Genomic DNA, 12,339 nt, shown 5'->3' with positions numbered 1-12,339 from the left:
ACGGGACCTTGGGGTGGGAGCGCTCGGGGTCTGCCATGCCGAGCGAGGCGCTCTGGCCCAGCTCCAAGCAGCACCCATGATGATCCCGTCCGGTTGGCTTTTGCTTTTCACGTGTTATTACCTTTCAAAGTAACGACGAAATCCAGCAGGAAAATGGCCACATGGCTGGTGCCGGTGCCGGAGACTGAATTATTATTCATCGTGTTGAATTATTCAGTTTGCGTTTGAAGTTTCCGGTGAGCCAGTGCGTCCTTCCCGCGGGGCCTGCAGCCCCCTGGCCAGACCCCTCGCCAGGACCGAAGAAGGACTTCAAGTGATCCTGGCCCCTCCTGGAACAGAGGGGACCAGCAGGGGCCAGGCCTCCCCAGGGGTGTGACAGGCGCCGGAAAAGGGCTTCCAGGAGGTGGGCTGGGGGCGCTGGAGCCAGGGGGCCACCTTTGTCCCTGCCATCTGGAATGAACCGGTGGGGGCTGCAGGGGACGTCTCAAACCAGCACCGGTGGTCTTGGCCTTCAGCGTAGCCTTACTGTGGGTCAGGGTTTCCGAGCCTTCGGGGTTTCAGGAGCCCACGTAGGCCTGAGCTCAGGGCTTTGCCCCGTCCTGCTGGCAGGCCCCATAGCTGATGCCTTCGGGGAAGCCTCTCCCCTCCCTGCTCCCTGCGCCCGGCCTGGCCTACCCTTCGCCCACCTCCCCGCTCTGACTGTGGTCATCAGCCCCTGACGCGCACCAGCTCCCTGGGCTCAGTCCTTCTCGCTGTCGTGGACGTTTCCACTCTGCTTCAGACTCTCGGGCCGGCTGCAGGCTTGGGGACTGGTCACCGGCGCCCAGGTCCTCTTCCAGGCACTCATGGGGCCACGAGTGCCCACCTGGGGTGTGGCCCCAAGGCCAGGCAGAAGCCACGAGCTGCGTCACCTCCTGGTCACAAGGCATTGCCCCCTGCCTGCCCGGAGCTGACCCCCGCCCTCCAGGCCTCCTTGGGCGCCGGGCACCTTGAGCTGGGACTGTCACCAGCCTTGTCTATTCCCCACGGAAGGGTCTGAGTCCCCCTCACCCAGCCCAGGGCCCAGGCAGCTGTGAGAACCAAGCAGGCAGCTGTGAGTGTGTGGTGGGTCTAAGGGGGGAACAACACAGAGGTAGGTGGTGACCTCACATGTGACCTCTGAATGGTGACCCCCAAAAGGGGGGCAGAGAAAGAGGCTGAGGGATGGAGGGTCAGGCGGCGAGGTCAGCAGAGGGCCTGTGTCCTCGGTCCCCGACATAGGCCAGGCCTGGGTCACGGGGTCAGTGGGGTCACGGTCTGTGGGCTGGGCACGGGTCCCGACGCTCTGTCTCCTGGTGCTCAGCAGGCCCACACCAGCCTGGCTGCCCCTAGGTCAACCGGGTGTCTCCGTGGCTTATAAGCTCTGGGGTTGGCAGTCACGGTGCTGCTGTGGACTCAGCTGTGGGTCATCCCCGGGTCCCCGGCGGCGGGGCCGGAGGGCAGAGGCTGCAGCAGGGAAAGGGGTTTCTCCATGCTGGACACACATGTCTCCCTCCCGCGTTCACACCCAGGGCCTGAGGACACCAGGAGCCAGGCTGCACAGACCCTGAGGGCTAAGGCTGGGCTTGCAAGACCCTCGACACCTGGAAACCGGTGACCACCCCCTCCCCAGAGCACCTGTCCCAGACCTGCCGAACGCGTGAAGGGTGGGGCCCGAGGTGAAACGGACGAGGCCATCTCGTTCTGGTGGTCGGCCAGGGTGGGCAAGCACGAGCGGCTCCCTGCAGGTCCAGTGCGAGCCCTGTGTGTCCCCAGGCTCACCCTTCCGAGCAGCCCCACTGGACCCACCTTGCCCAGAGCCGGGTGACAGGAGATACCAGCAGGAAGCGTGGACAGTTCTGGGCCGGCTCCTACAGCCCTGGCATCCAAGGAGGCTGCAGCTTTGTGCATCCTGGGGCGTGGGCCTCCCCCAGGGCCACCAGGGTGCTCGTTGGGCAGCGTAGCTGCAGAGTGGGGGTGCCCCTGCCCGCTCCCAGAAAGCAGTGCTGGCCTTCTCCACCCTGTCCCCATCCTCACCCCTGCCTGCTGGGGGCCCCTGTCCCGCCACTGATGCCCACACTCAGGCCCGGAGGTGGCCAGCAACTGGTGGACGCTGGGAGCCCAGGCACCAAACAGATGGAGGAAAACAGGCAGGGCCTCCCGAGTTCAGGCCGTCTGTCCCGGGGGGCAGCGAGAGGAGGGCGTGGTGGGGTGGGGGTCTCCGGGATCACCCAGGCCAAGCGAGGCCTGATGACTCAGCCGGCGGGGGCCGGGGTGAAAGTTAATGCAGCAGTCATCAGGGGTGTCTGCCAGCGACCAGCGAAGACCCGGCCCCTGCAGAGCCGCGGGCCACCACTTGACCCCAAGCGGCCGGGCGCCGACCTTGCAGCGACCCCGCTCTCCCCGCAGCCTGGCTTCCGCTGCAGAAGCGATCCTGGAGGCCCTGAGCGGGGGCGCGGCGGCGCAGGCGGGAGCCGAGCGGCCGTTCCGCAGTGACCTTCGCTCTTCCCTGTCCGGCGTGGGGCCGCCGGCTGAGGGCGCGGGGGTCGCTCCGCCTCTGTCCCGCCAAAGGGAAACGGCGTGGCTCTTTCTTTGAGACCCTGTTACGCACACAAATAGGTCCGAGTCGGTCTGCGGGCTGCCCTCCGCCAACGGTTGGATGGGTTTTCTGGGGTCTGGGGGCTCCCTTCTCCCGCCCAGCGGCGGGGGTCGAGACCGGAACAGCGCGCAGGGGCACTCGGCCCGGTGGGGACCGCGGTCACCCGCCGCGCTGAGAAGCGCTTTCCGTGCCCCGGTGGAGAGTGGGACACCGGGCGGGGCCGCGACCCCCAACCTCCCCCGACCCCCCGCCGCGAGCCGCGAGCCCGGAAGAGAAAAGGCCTTGCCCACCCGGCTGCGGACCGACCCGCCCGCGCGCCAGGCGCTCCGCACCGGCGGAAGCGGATGAGCGCGCGGGTCGCTGGCTCGCGCTGGGTGGGGGGCGGCCCCCGCCCGGGCCCACGCAGACGGGATCGGATGGAGGCGGCTGGGGGCAGTGTCTGCGGCTCTGACCTAAGGGGAGGGCCGGGGTGGTGCGCCGGGCCGAGAGCTCGCTCCCTGGGAAGCCCCCACCCCGGACCGGCCCAGGGGCAGGGTCTGGGGGGCGCGGCTCCGCTCCTTCCCCCCACCCCCTGGCGCCCGCCCGGCCGCCGCGGCCCCGCCCTCCTCGTCACGCTAGGACGCGGGCGGGGGGCGGGGAGCGCCTCCATGTGACGCGCCCTCCTCGCCGTGCCCTTCAGCTGTCGCCGCAGTTCCCGGGGCGCCACATGGACCCGGCCGGCCCGAGCGCACTCTGCCGCTGACCTCCCGCCCGCCCGCCCGCGCGCGCCCCGGCCGCGGCCCAGGAAGGTAATCGGCCCCCTCCGCGACCCCGATGCCCCCTCCCCGGCCCCGCTGGGCTCGCACTCGCCCCCGATGCCCTCTCCTCGCCCGCGATGCCCCCTCCCGGGCCCCGCCAGGCGCTGTCCGCCAGAGCGGTGCTGAAGCGGCCCGCGGTCCCGGCCAGCGCCCTCTCTCTTTCTTGCTGCTTCTCCGAGTCTCCTGCCTCTCGCATACCCCCTTCTCCTGCTTCGTCCTCTATCCCTTTCTTTCTCTCTCCTGGCGCGCTCCCGCCTGAGGGCCGCTTGGCAGAGCCGGGCAACTAGCCCGCCCGCAAAGCCTAGGGGTGCGGCAGTGGGAACCTTGGGGGAGCTCCAGCAGCGCCCTGGCCGCGCTGTGGCCTTGAGACCCCCTCCCCAGGGAGCCAGGGGAGAAGTTTGGAAGAAGATCTGCTTTGCGGCAAAGGTGCCCCTGCGCGCCAGTGCCTTGCGGGCAGGCAGGGACATTCCTTCCCCAACCCACACAAACACAGGTCTCCTTCATCTGGGAAGAAAACAATTTAAAGCCATTAAACAGTGGATCTCCAGGGACCTGGGTTTCTCTGCCAGGAGAGACTTCACAGGAGGTGTGGGGGGGCACTTCGGTTACTGATTTTACAAGAAGCCCCTCCCTACTAGACCTGCAGCTGACCTGCACCTGGAGAGGCCCAGCCGTGCATGCAGGGGCGCAGTGGTCACTCCCCGTTTCATTTGTTCCCTGAAGGCTGGATTCCCCGCACCCCCGCCCCCGAGTCTCTGGGCGGGTGGCACTGACTGCCGGCCTCTTTCCTGGTGGAACCTGGCCTCCCAAGTTTCATCAGACCCAAGGCGCTCCCCCCAGGTGCCACCCACACTAACCTTTCCTGTCTTTAGATAGATCTCTGCCCCTGTGGGCCAGGGCTCCAGAAAGTAGTCTCTGAGCCAGTCACCTCCAAACGCCCCTGGGGCTGCCCTCGCTTCACCCAGGCCGCCTCATTTGAGTTGCACCCTCCCCTTCCCTGCAGTAGCAGCCAAAAACCACCTTCCCAGACCCCAGGAGCTTGATGAGACCACGTCGCAGGGACCCTCCCAGACCCTCCCAGGTGCCTGTCCTGTGCTGAGGTCTGGCCCCTAGGTGTGCAGGGACTGTGAATGATGCTGTCTCAGACCCCAGACCCACATCTCGGGGAAGTTGATTGGGGGTGAGGAACACGTCCTCCCCAGCCCCGTCGGGTGACCTGTGACCACGTCCTCCCCCAGACAGAGGACTCCTGGCCACACTCGCATGTGAGCTTTGACCCTCCGAGGAGCTGCTGAGGACGCAGAGCCATCGCCATGGAGTTCGTGATGAAACAGGCCCTGGGAGGTAGGGCGAGGGGACCCCCAGCATCCCCTGCAGTCGTCACACAGGGTCGCCCTCAGACCACCGCACAGCCTGCAAGCCCAGCTGCAGGCTCCTCCGGACCAAAGGCAGTACCCCCGAGTCACCGTGGTTGGCTTGGGGCGGGGAAGGGTGCATGCCACGTGCTGTGGTTGGGTGGAGCCCACCCAAGGGGCACTGGGGAAGTCTCACTGGTCAGATCTGGGGGCCCCACGGGGACTTTGCCTCCGGCGAGCAGGGGTGCAGGAGGCCACAGGCTGGCCACGGCAGCCAGAGAAGGGGTAAGGGACAGAGCTGGACCTGGGGCGTCCAGCAAGGGCTTCGAGGTGTTACCAGGGAAGGGCCAGGAGCACGCACAGGGGGCCAGGGCCAGCTGGGCACAGGGGGTCAGGGTCGGCTGTGCACAGGGGGCCAGGGCTGGCTGGGCACGGGGGTCAGGGTCAGCTTGGCATAGGGAGTCAGGGCTGGCTGGGCACAGGGTGTCAGGGTCAGCTAGGCATAGAGAGTCAGGGCCGGCTGGGCACAGGGGGTCAGGGCCGGCTTGGCATAGGGAGTCAGGGCTGGCTGGGCACAGGGGGCCAGGTCTGGCTGGGCACGGGGGTGAGGGTCAGCTTGGCATAGGGAGTCAGGGCTGGCTGGGCACAGGGAGTCAGGGTCAGCTGGGCATAGAGAGTCAGGGCCTGCTGGGTACAGGGGGTCAGGGTCAGCTTGGCATAGGGAGTCAGGGCTGGCTGGGCACAGGGGGCCAGGTCTGGCTGGGCACGGGGGTGAGGGTCAGCTTGGCATAGGGAGTCAGGGCTGGCTGGGCACAGGGGGTCAGGGCCGGCTTGGCATAGGGAGTCAGGGCTGGCTGGGCACAGGGGGTCAGGGCCGGCTTGGCATAGGGAGTCAGGGCTGGCTGGGCACAGGGGTTCAGGGCCGGCTTGGCATAGGGAGTCAGGGCTGGCTGGGCACAGGGAGTCAGGGCCAGCTTGGCATAGGGAGTCAGGGCTGGCTGGGCACAGGGGGTCAGGGCCGGCTTGGCATAGGGAGTCAGGGCTGGCTGGGCACAGGGGTTCAGGGCCGGCTTGGCATAGGGAGTCAGGGCTGGCTGGGCACAGGGAGTCAGGGCCAGCTTGGCATAGGGAGTCAGGGCTGGCTGGGCACAGGGGGTCAGGGCTGGCTTGGCATAGGGAGTCAGGGCTGGCTGGCCACAGGGGTCAAGGTCAGCTTGGCATAGGCAGTCAGGGCTGGCTGGGCACAGGGGGCCAGGCCCGGCTGGGCACAAGGATAAGGGAAAAGGCCCTGAATAGCTCATGTGCACCCCCAGCCGCAGTGCACTCTCGTGTGTGTGTTGGGGGAGGGAGCCCCCGCTGACTGTTTTGAAAGGAGCCCTGTGCCTTGGCTCAAGGCTGTCACCACAGCCAGGAGAGGCAGGCGGCACCGCACAGTGAGCTGAGCCCCTGGCCCAGGAGGTGGGCAGGGCCGTGCACTTCGGTCCGCACTGGCACGGATGCGTCCTGACAAAGCGGTCTGGGCAGCCTGGCCCCTGGGGCCGCCCTGTGCACCCGGCTCCCCCGGTGAGTGCCAGCCGTGGGAGCCCTGGTGACAGGCGCCACCCGACTCTGTGGTCCGAGGTGTCTTCCTCTGCGTCAGCCCCACCTCGGGCCACAGGTGGCCTCCGTGGGCCCCACCCTGACCCGATGCCTTTCACAGCTGGGTGTGGGTCATGTGCTGCAGGGCAAGCCCACCTCTCGGCAGGGGTAACAGGCCGCTTTTCACCAGAGGCGGGGTGCCACGGGGCTTGGCGCTAGGAGCTAGGGGCAGGATGGAGGCCCTAGGGCCCCTGTGCCCAGGACCGGGGCCCCGCAGTGGGCTGCATCTCCTCCGGACTCAAGTTAAGAGGAAAGCTGTCTGGGTGTGGCCCGGGGCCACATTTCCAGGCTCTTCGGTCAGGGATGGGCTGCAGGTTGAGTCTAATTATAATGATTACGTCACAGGACGTGATCCGGGCACAGGCGGCTCCCGGCTCCCCCCAGCCAGCCCCTGGCTGCTACAGATAATTAATTAGGCGGCTAATTCAGGCCCTGAGGTGGGCTTGGAAGGAAACCGAAATATTTGATTGGCTGTCTACATGGCTGAAATTAGCTGGGTAATTGCCAGCCTGGATTGTCTTTGTTCCATGGCTGCCCAAAGTTCCTCCTGTCGCGGTGACAGGGCAGGCTCATCCCCAGTGAGGGGCCGGGGAGCTGGGGGCGCCCCAGCCTGGCGTTACCCCGCACCCAGCCCATTTGCGCCCCAGGGCTGCTCCAGGAGAGACCTTGTCTTCTGTTCCCGAGTCTTCCCTCCCCTGGCGGGCGGCGTTCTGTTCTCTCAGGGTGAGTGTGGGTGAGAGGCAGACAGACAGGAAAGACAAAGGAAGTGCCCTGGCCGAGGCGGAGCCATGCGGAAGCAGGGCTGGGGGCAGACTGATGAGGCCCCGAGGGCAGGTGCTGGAGGGCAGGCAGGGATGGAGCGAGGGGGTCAGAGGCTCAGAGCGGAAGATGGGGGGGCTGAGACTGAGCCTGGGAGACCCGAGGAACCAGGGCAGGAAGTGCAAGTGCAGGCCAGGCAGACAGAGGGACAGACAGACAGACAGGGAGAGACAGACAGAGGGACAGACAGAGAGCCAGACAGGGAGAGACAGACAGAGGGACAGACAGAGACAGACAGGGAGAGACAGACAGACACAGTCACTGATAGAGACAGACAGATAGGGAGAAGCAGACAGGGAGAGACAGACAGAGGGACAGACAGAGACAGACAGGGAGAGACAGACAGAGGGACAGACAGAGAGACAGACAGGGAGAGACAGACAGAGGGACAGACAGAGAGACAGACAGGGAGAGACAGACAGAGGGACAGACAGAGACAGACAGGGAGAGACAGACAGAGGGACAGACAGAGAGACAGACAGGGAGAGACAGACAGAGGGACAGACAGAGCCAGACAGGGAGAGACAGACAGAGGGACAGACAGAGAGACAGACAGGGAGAGACAGACAGAGGGACAGACAGAGACAGACAGGGAGAGACAGACAGAGGGACAGACAGAGAGACAGACAGGGAGAGACAGACAGAGGGACAGACAGAGAGCCAGACAGGGAGAGACAGACAGAGGGACAGACAGAGACAGACAGGGAGAGACAGACAGAGGGACAGACAGACAGACAGGGAGAGACAGACAGAGGGACAGACAGAGAGACAGACAGGGAGAGACAGACAGAGGGACAGACAGAGACAGACAGGGAGAGACAGACAGACACAGTCACTGATAGAGACAGACAGATAGGGAGAAGCAGACAGGGAGAGACAGACAGTGGGACAGACAGAGAGACACACAGGGAGAGACTGAGAGAGACAGACAGACATAGACAGACAGACAGGGAGAGACACACAGGGAGACGGGCAGGGAGACAGACAGAGAGCCAGACAGGGAGAGACAGAGAGACAGACAGATGTAGACAGACAGAGAGACAGATGCACACAGACATAGACACAGACACTGATAGAGACAGAAAGACAGAGAGAGACAGACAGAGGGACAGACAGAGAGACAGACAGGGAGAGACTGAGAGAGACAGACAGACATAGAGAGACAGACAGAGAGACAGACAGGGAGACAGACAGGCATGGATGGACAGGCAGGCAGACAGGCAGAGAGGCTGCAAACGCAGGGATACTTAGAAACAGATTGAGAAATTGAGTCGGGGCCCAAAGCAGAGACCCGTGCACACACGTGCCCTGGGAGAAGGGCTCACAGCCTGGAGGAAGCCCTAGGCGGGCCTTGCTCGCACCGCTGCGGACAAGACTCCGTGCGGCCTAATTAAGCCAGGCCGTCTGCCTGGCCGTGCCTCAGTCAAGGTCTTTGTTGGGCAGAGGTTTCCGGGTAACTGTCTGGCAGGGCCAGCAGCGGCAGGACTCAGGAGTCCAGCGTCGGGCTCCTGATGGGGCGCCCCCAGTGCCTAGGACACACGGCTGCATCTGCCAAGCCTTGTCCACTCTAGGCTCTTGGGAGGAACCAGCCCGGGACCTGCTGGGCTGCAGACAGGTGCACGCCTTGCACACTTCTGCCCCCTGTCCTGCCCACCTGTCTGCCCCCACCAGCCTGCCCCCACCTGTCCTGCCAACCTGTCCTGCCCCACCTGTCTGCCCACCTGTCCTGCCCCACCAGCCTGCCCCCACCTGTCCTGCCAACCTGTCCTGCCCCACCTGTCTGCCCACCTGTCCTGCCCCACCTGTCTGCCCACCTGTCTGCCCCCACCAGCCTGCCCCACCTGTCCTGCCCCACCTGTCCTGCCCCACCTGTCTGCCCACCTGTCTGCCCCCACCAGCCTGCCCCACCTGTCCTGCCCCACCTGTCCTGCCCACCTGTCCTGTCCCCACCCTCCAGCCCCCTTGAGCACTGTGTTTAGGGGAGAACTGACGTGTCTGGGGTGCACGCACCTCTCACTCCCTCAATTGTCTGGTCTCGACCCCACTGGCAGCCTCTGCCCTGTCCATCCTGCTCTCCTGCACATCCTGGGCACCTCTGCGAGGTAGGGCAGGGCCCGCTCAGGGAGGGCCAGTTCACTCTCGGCAGGCCCTGAAACCCCAGGCAAGCCCAGACCCCCCCATGACTCTCTGGATGCCCGCCCTGTGCCCAGCATGGGCCTCTGTGGATGCCTGCCCACCCTGTGCCTACCCTATGCCCGTCCTATAGCTCTGTGGATGCCAGACCTGTGCCTGGCATGGGTCTCTGTGGATGCCCACCCTGTGCCTGCCCTGTGCCCAGCATTGGCCTCTCTGGATGCCTGCCCTCCCTGTGCCCACCCTATGCCTGTCCTGTAGCTCTGTGGATGCCTGCCCTGTGGCCGTCCCGTAGCTCTGGATGCCTGTCCTGTGCCTGGCGTGGGCCTCTGCGGGTGCCCGCCCCATGCCTGGTGTAGCCTCTGGCTCTGAGCCGTGGCCCCGCAGGCTTGCTGAGGGCGCTCCTCCGCTGGCCTGCCTGGTGGACTCCAAGCCCACCTGTCTGGGAGCCGCAGTCATCTGGGAGCTGGGCCTGGGCCTGGGAGCCCTGCTACAGGGTAGGGGGCACGGGGGTGTCCATGAGGAGCTGTCATGTCGAGTGGGGACAGGGCTGCCCTGGGCAGGCGGGCGGCGAGGGGAAGCCCACTGGGCTGCAGGGGGATCGTGGAGGCCACCCGCAGGCCCTCCTGCTCCGCCGGTCCCAGCAGGGCCCGTGGCCCCGAACCACGGCTCCATGCAGCTTCCGGGTTCCGAGTGTTTCTCTGATGGCAGGAGGGCAGCCGTGGGCCATGGAGGAAGGGACGGGGGCTCTGGGCTCCCCCTGAGGTGGCAGGGTCTGCCCAGTCACTCCCGGGCCCTGGAGTGGACCCTGGAGGCCCCGGCTCAGGCCCCACCCCGTCTCCCTGCAGCCTGCATGAGACCCTGCGGGCCGGGAGCCTCTGCTCTTAGGGCTGGGACGCTCCGTGGCTGACGGAGCACCAGGGGCCCTTCACACCCAGAAAATGTGGTCCCCGGCACTTGATTCTGTTGGTGTTGTCCTGAGGCCAGGGGCCCGGGGCTGCAGGGGGCACGTGGGACCGGCTGGGGACCATGCTTTTGGGGCCCAATAGTCGAGGAAGGTGCGAGCTGTTGGCAAACTTGTTCTCACCAGGAGAACATCCGGGAGGCCTAGACGGGCATTGGGCCCTCCCGAGACCCCTCAAGACGCCTCCAGATTTAAGTGAGCCAACGCTCCTTCCCCGAGAGAACACTGACGCGGGGTTGCGTGGTGGCTGGGAGCCCGGCTGCGTCTGCCCGGGCCGGGGACTCGGGGTCCTCAAGGGTGTAACTTGAAGAAGCTGATTTCCCCCAGGGCCAGGCGGTGGTGAGCGCCCCGGAGCCCCACGTACATGTCGGAGGAGCGGTGGGCGCCGTCGGGTTGGTGTGCCCGCTGCAGGCGCTCTTTGTGCTACGTCGGGAGCACACGGCTGTTTTGCCCCAAGTGACCCTGTCCCGTCCTGCTTGGTGTGGCGTGGTCTGAGTCTGGAACGTGTTAGGTCCTCAGAGCAGTGCGGGGCAGGGGAAGGTTTCATGGAGGAGGGGATGTGCAAAGGGGGCTCCAAGGAGGAGTGGACAGCCTGGATGCTGCACGTGCAAAGGCCCAGGGGCTTGGGGGCTGGCACAGGCTTGGAAGGCAGCCCAGAGCCCAAGCCTGAGGGGTCTTCCTCCCCGAGATTAGGCCTGCCCTGGCCACGTCCTGGGGCTTGGGCGGTGCGGATGGTGTCCTGCGGTGAGTCGGCCCTGGGCCCGTCCTACAGGCAGGGAGTCTGGGCTGAGAGGCCGTCCTCTCTCGAGGGGCAGGAGAGCAGAGGGCCTGTGCCCCGTGCGTGGAAGGGGTGAGGGAATGGACAGGCGCTGTCCTGAGGCCTGCACGTCTGCGTGTGTGTGGGTGGCAGGGACACTGCGTCACCGAGACCTGCACGGAGGGAGGGACGCGGGGAGGGAACCCCTGGGCAGAGCCGGGGCCCGGGGCCGCCACGCCTTGAGGGTGTGGACTGGGCACTGCGGGCAGGGGCACCTCGGGGGTCTTGTAGGGCCCAGGCCCCAGATGTGTAGGGGCCACGGGTTCCAGGTCCAGGAGAAGGGGGCAGCCCATGTCGGGGCTCACAGAAGGCAGAGCCCCCTCTGTGGGCTGGGCGCCCTGGGCAGGGAGCCCCTCAGCCAGCACTCCTCCAGGTCCTCGCCTTGCAGCAGCCGGACCCCACGCCACGCTGCTCCCAGCTCCACACCAAGGATGAGGCCAGGCATCCCCCTCCTGTCCAGACCCAGGGCCCGAGGGCAGGGCTGCTCCCACGGGCTCCCCTGCTGCCTCCGTCTGTTTGGGGGTTCACTCTATCAGGGGCCTCCCGCATGCCAGGGGCTGCTGTCCTGGGACGCTGGCCGGGGCCGGCCAGGTCCCGTGGCCTCTGGGAGGATGAGCGTCACAGGCTGAGCTGGACTGCAGGAGACAGAACAGACTGGGCTGGGGAACTCTAGAATTCTGCCTTGGGGAGGATACTTTTGGCTCAAATTACAGAGGACCAGACAGTGTGGCTTGAATCGAAGTTTGTTCCCTCACATGATGAGGCGTCGGGAAGCGGCTCGGCTGCTCAGCAGAGCTGTCGGGGCTGGCGCTGGCTTTCACTGAGCTTGTCCTTCTAGTAGAGCGGTCAGCTCGCTTCTCGCAGTCACAGGGCAGCTGCTGCTGCTCCAGCGTCCCACGCAGGGTGAGGAGGAGGAGGAGGAGGAGGAGGAGGAGGAGGAGGAGGAGGAGGAGGAGGAGGCGGAGGCCTTGTTTGCTCGGCACGGGCGTCTGTGAGATCTCGTGGAGGTTTCCGCTGTGTATCATAGGCAGGAAGGTCTGGGAAGGTGAGGGCCAAGGAAGCCCATCACCCTCCAAACAAGGCAGCTCACACCAGCCTGGGAAAACTTGATTTCCAGGAGCAGGGTCCCCAGACCACAAGCTCCCAGAGCGTGGAGGCGCCTCCTCCCCTTGAGAGCTGGGCTCCTCCTCTGCAGGCAG

The 12,339-nt window shown here is 65.9% G+C and overlaps 1 protein-coding gene across 1 annotated transcript in view; it reads left to right on the top strand.

Annotated features, from left to right (window-relative positions):
• Positions 1-3,064: 3,064 nt before the first annotated feature.
• Positions 3,065-12,339, top strand: part of CPLX1 (complexin 1) — a 43,609-nt gene continuing 34,334 nt past the window's right edge. The window contains exons 1-2 of the mRNA XM_006040933.4: positions 3,065-3,405; positions 4,653-4,758. Coding sequence (XP_006040995.2) covers positions 4,728-4,758 — 31 coding nt within the window. The 5' untranslated portion in view covers positions 3,065-3,405; positions 4,653-4,727. The remainder of the gene's footprint in view (positions 3,406-4,652; positions 4,759-12,339) is intronic.

Source organism: Bubalus bubalis, chromosome 7, assembly GCF_019923935.1.
Source record: "Bubalus bubalis isolate 160015118507 breed Murrah chromosome 7, NDDB_SH_1, whole genome shotgun sequence".
Lineage (NCBI taxonomy): Eukaryota > Metazoa > Chordata > Mammalia > Artiodactyla > Bovidae > Bubalus > Bubalus bubalis.
The sequence above is the reverse complement of the archived record's forward strand: the minus strand, read 5'-3'. Positions and strand labels throughout refer to the sequence as shown.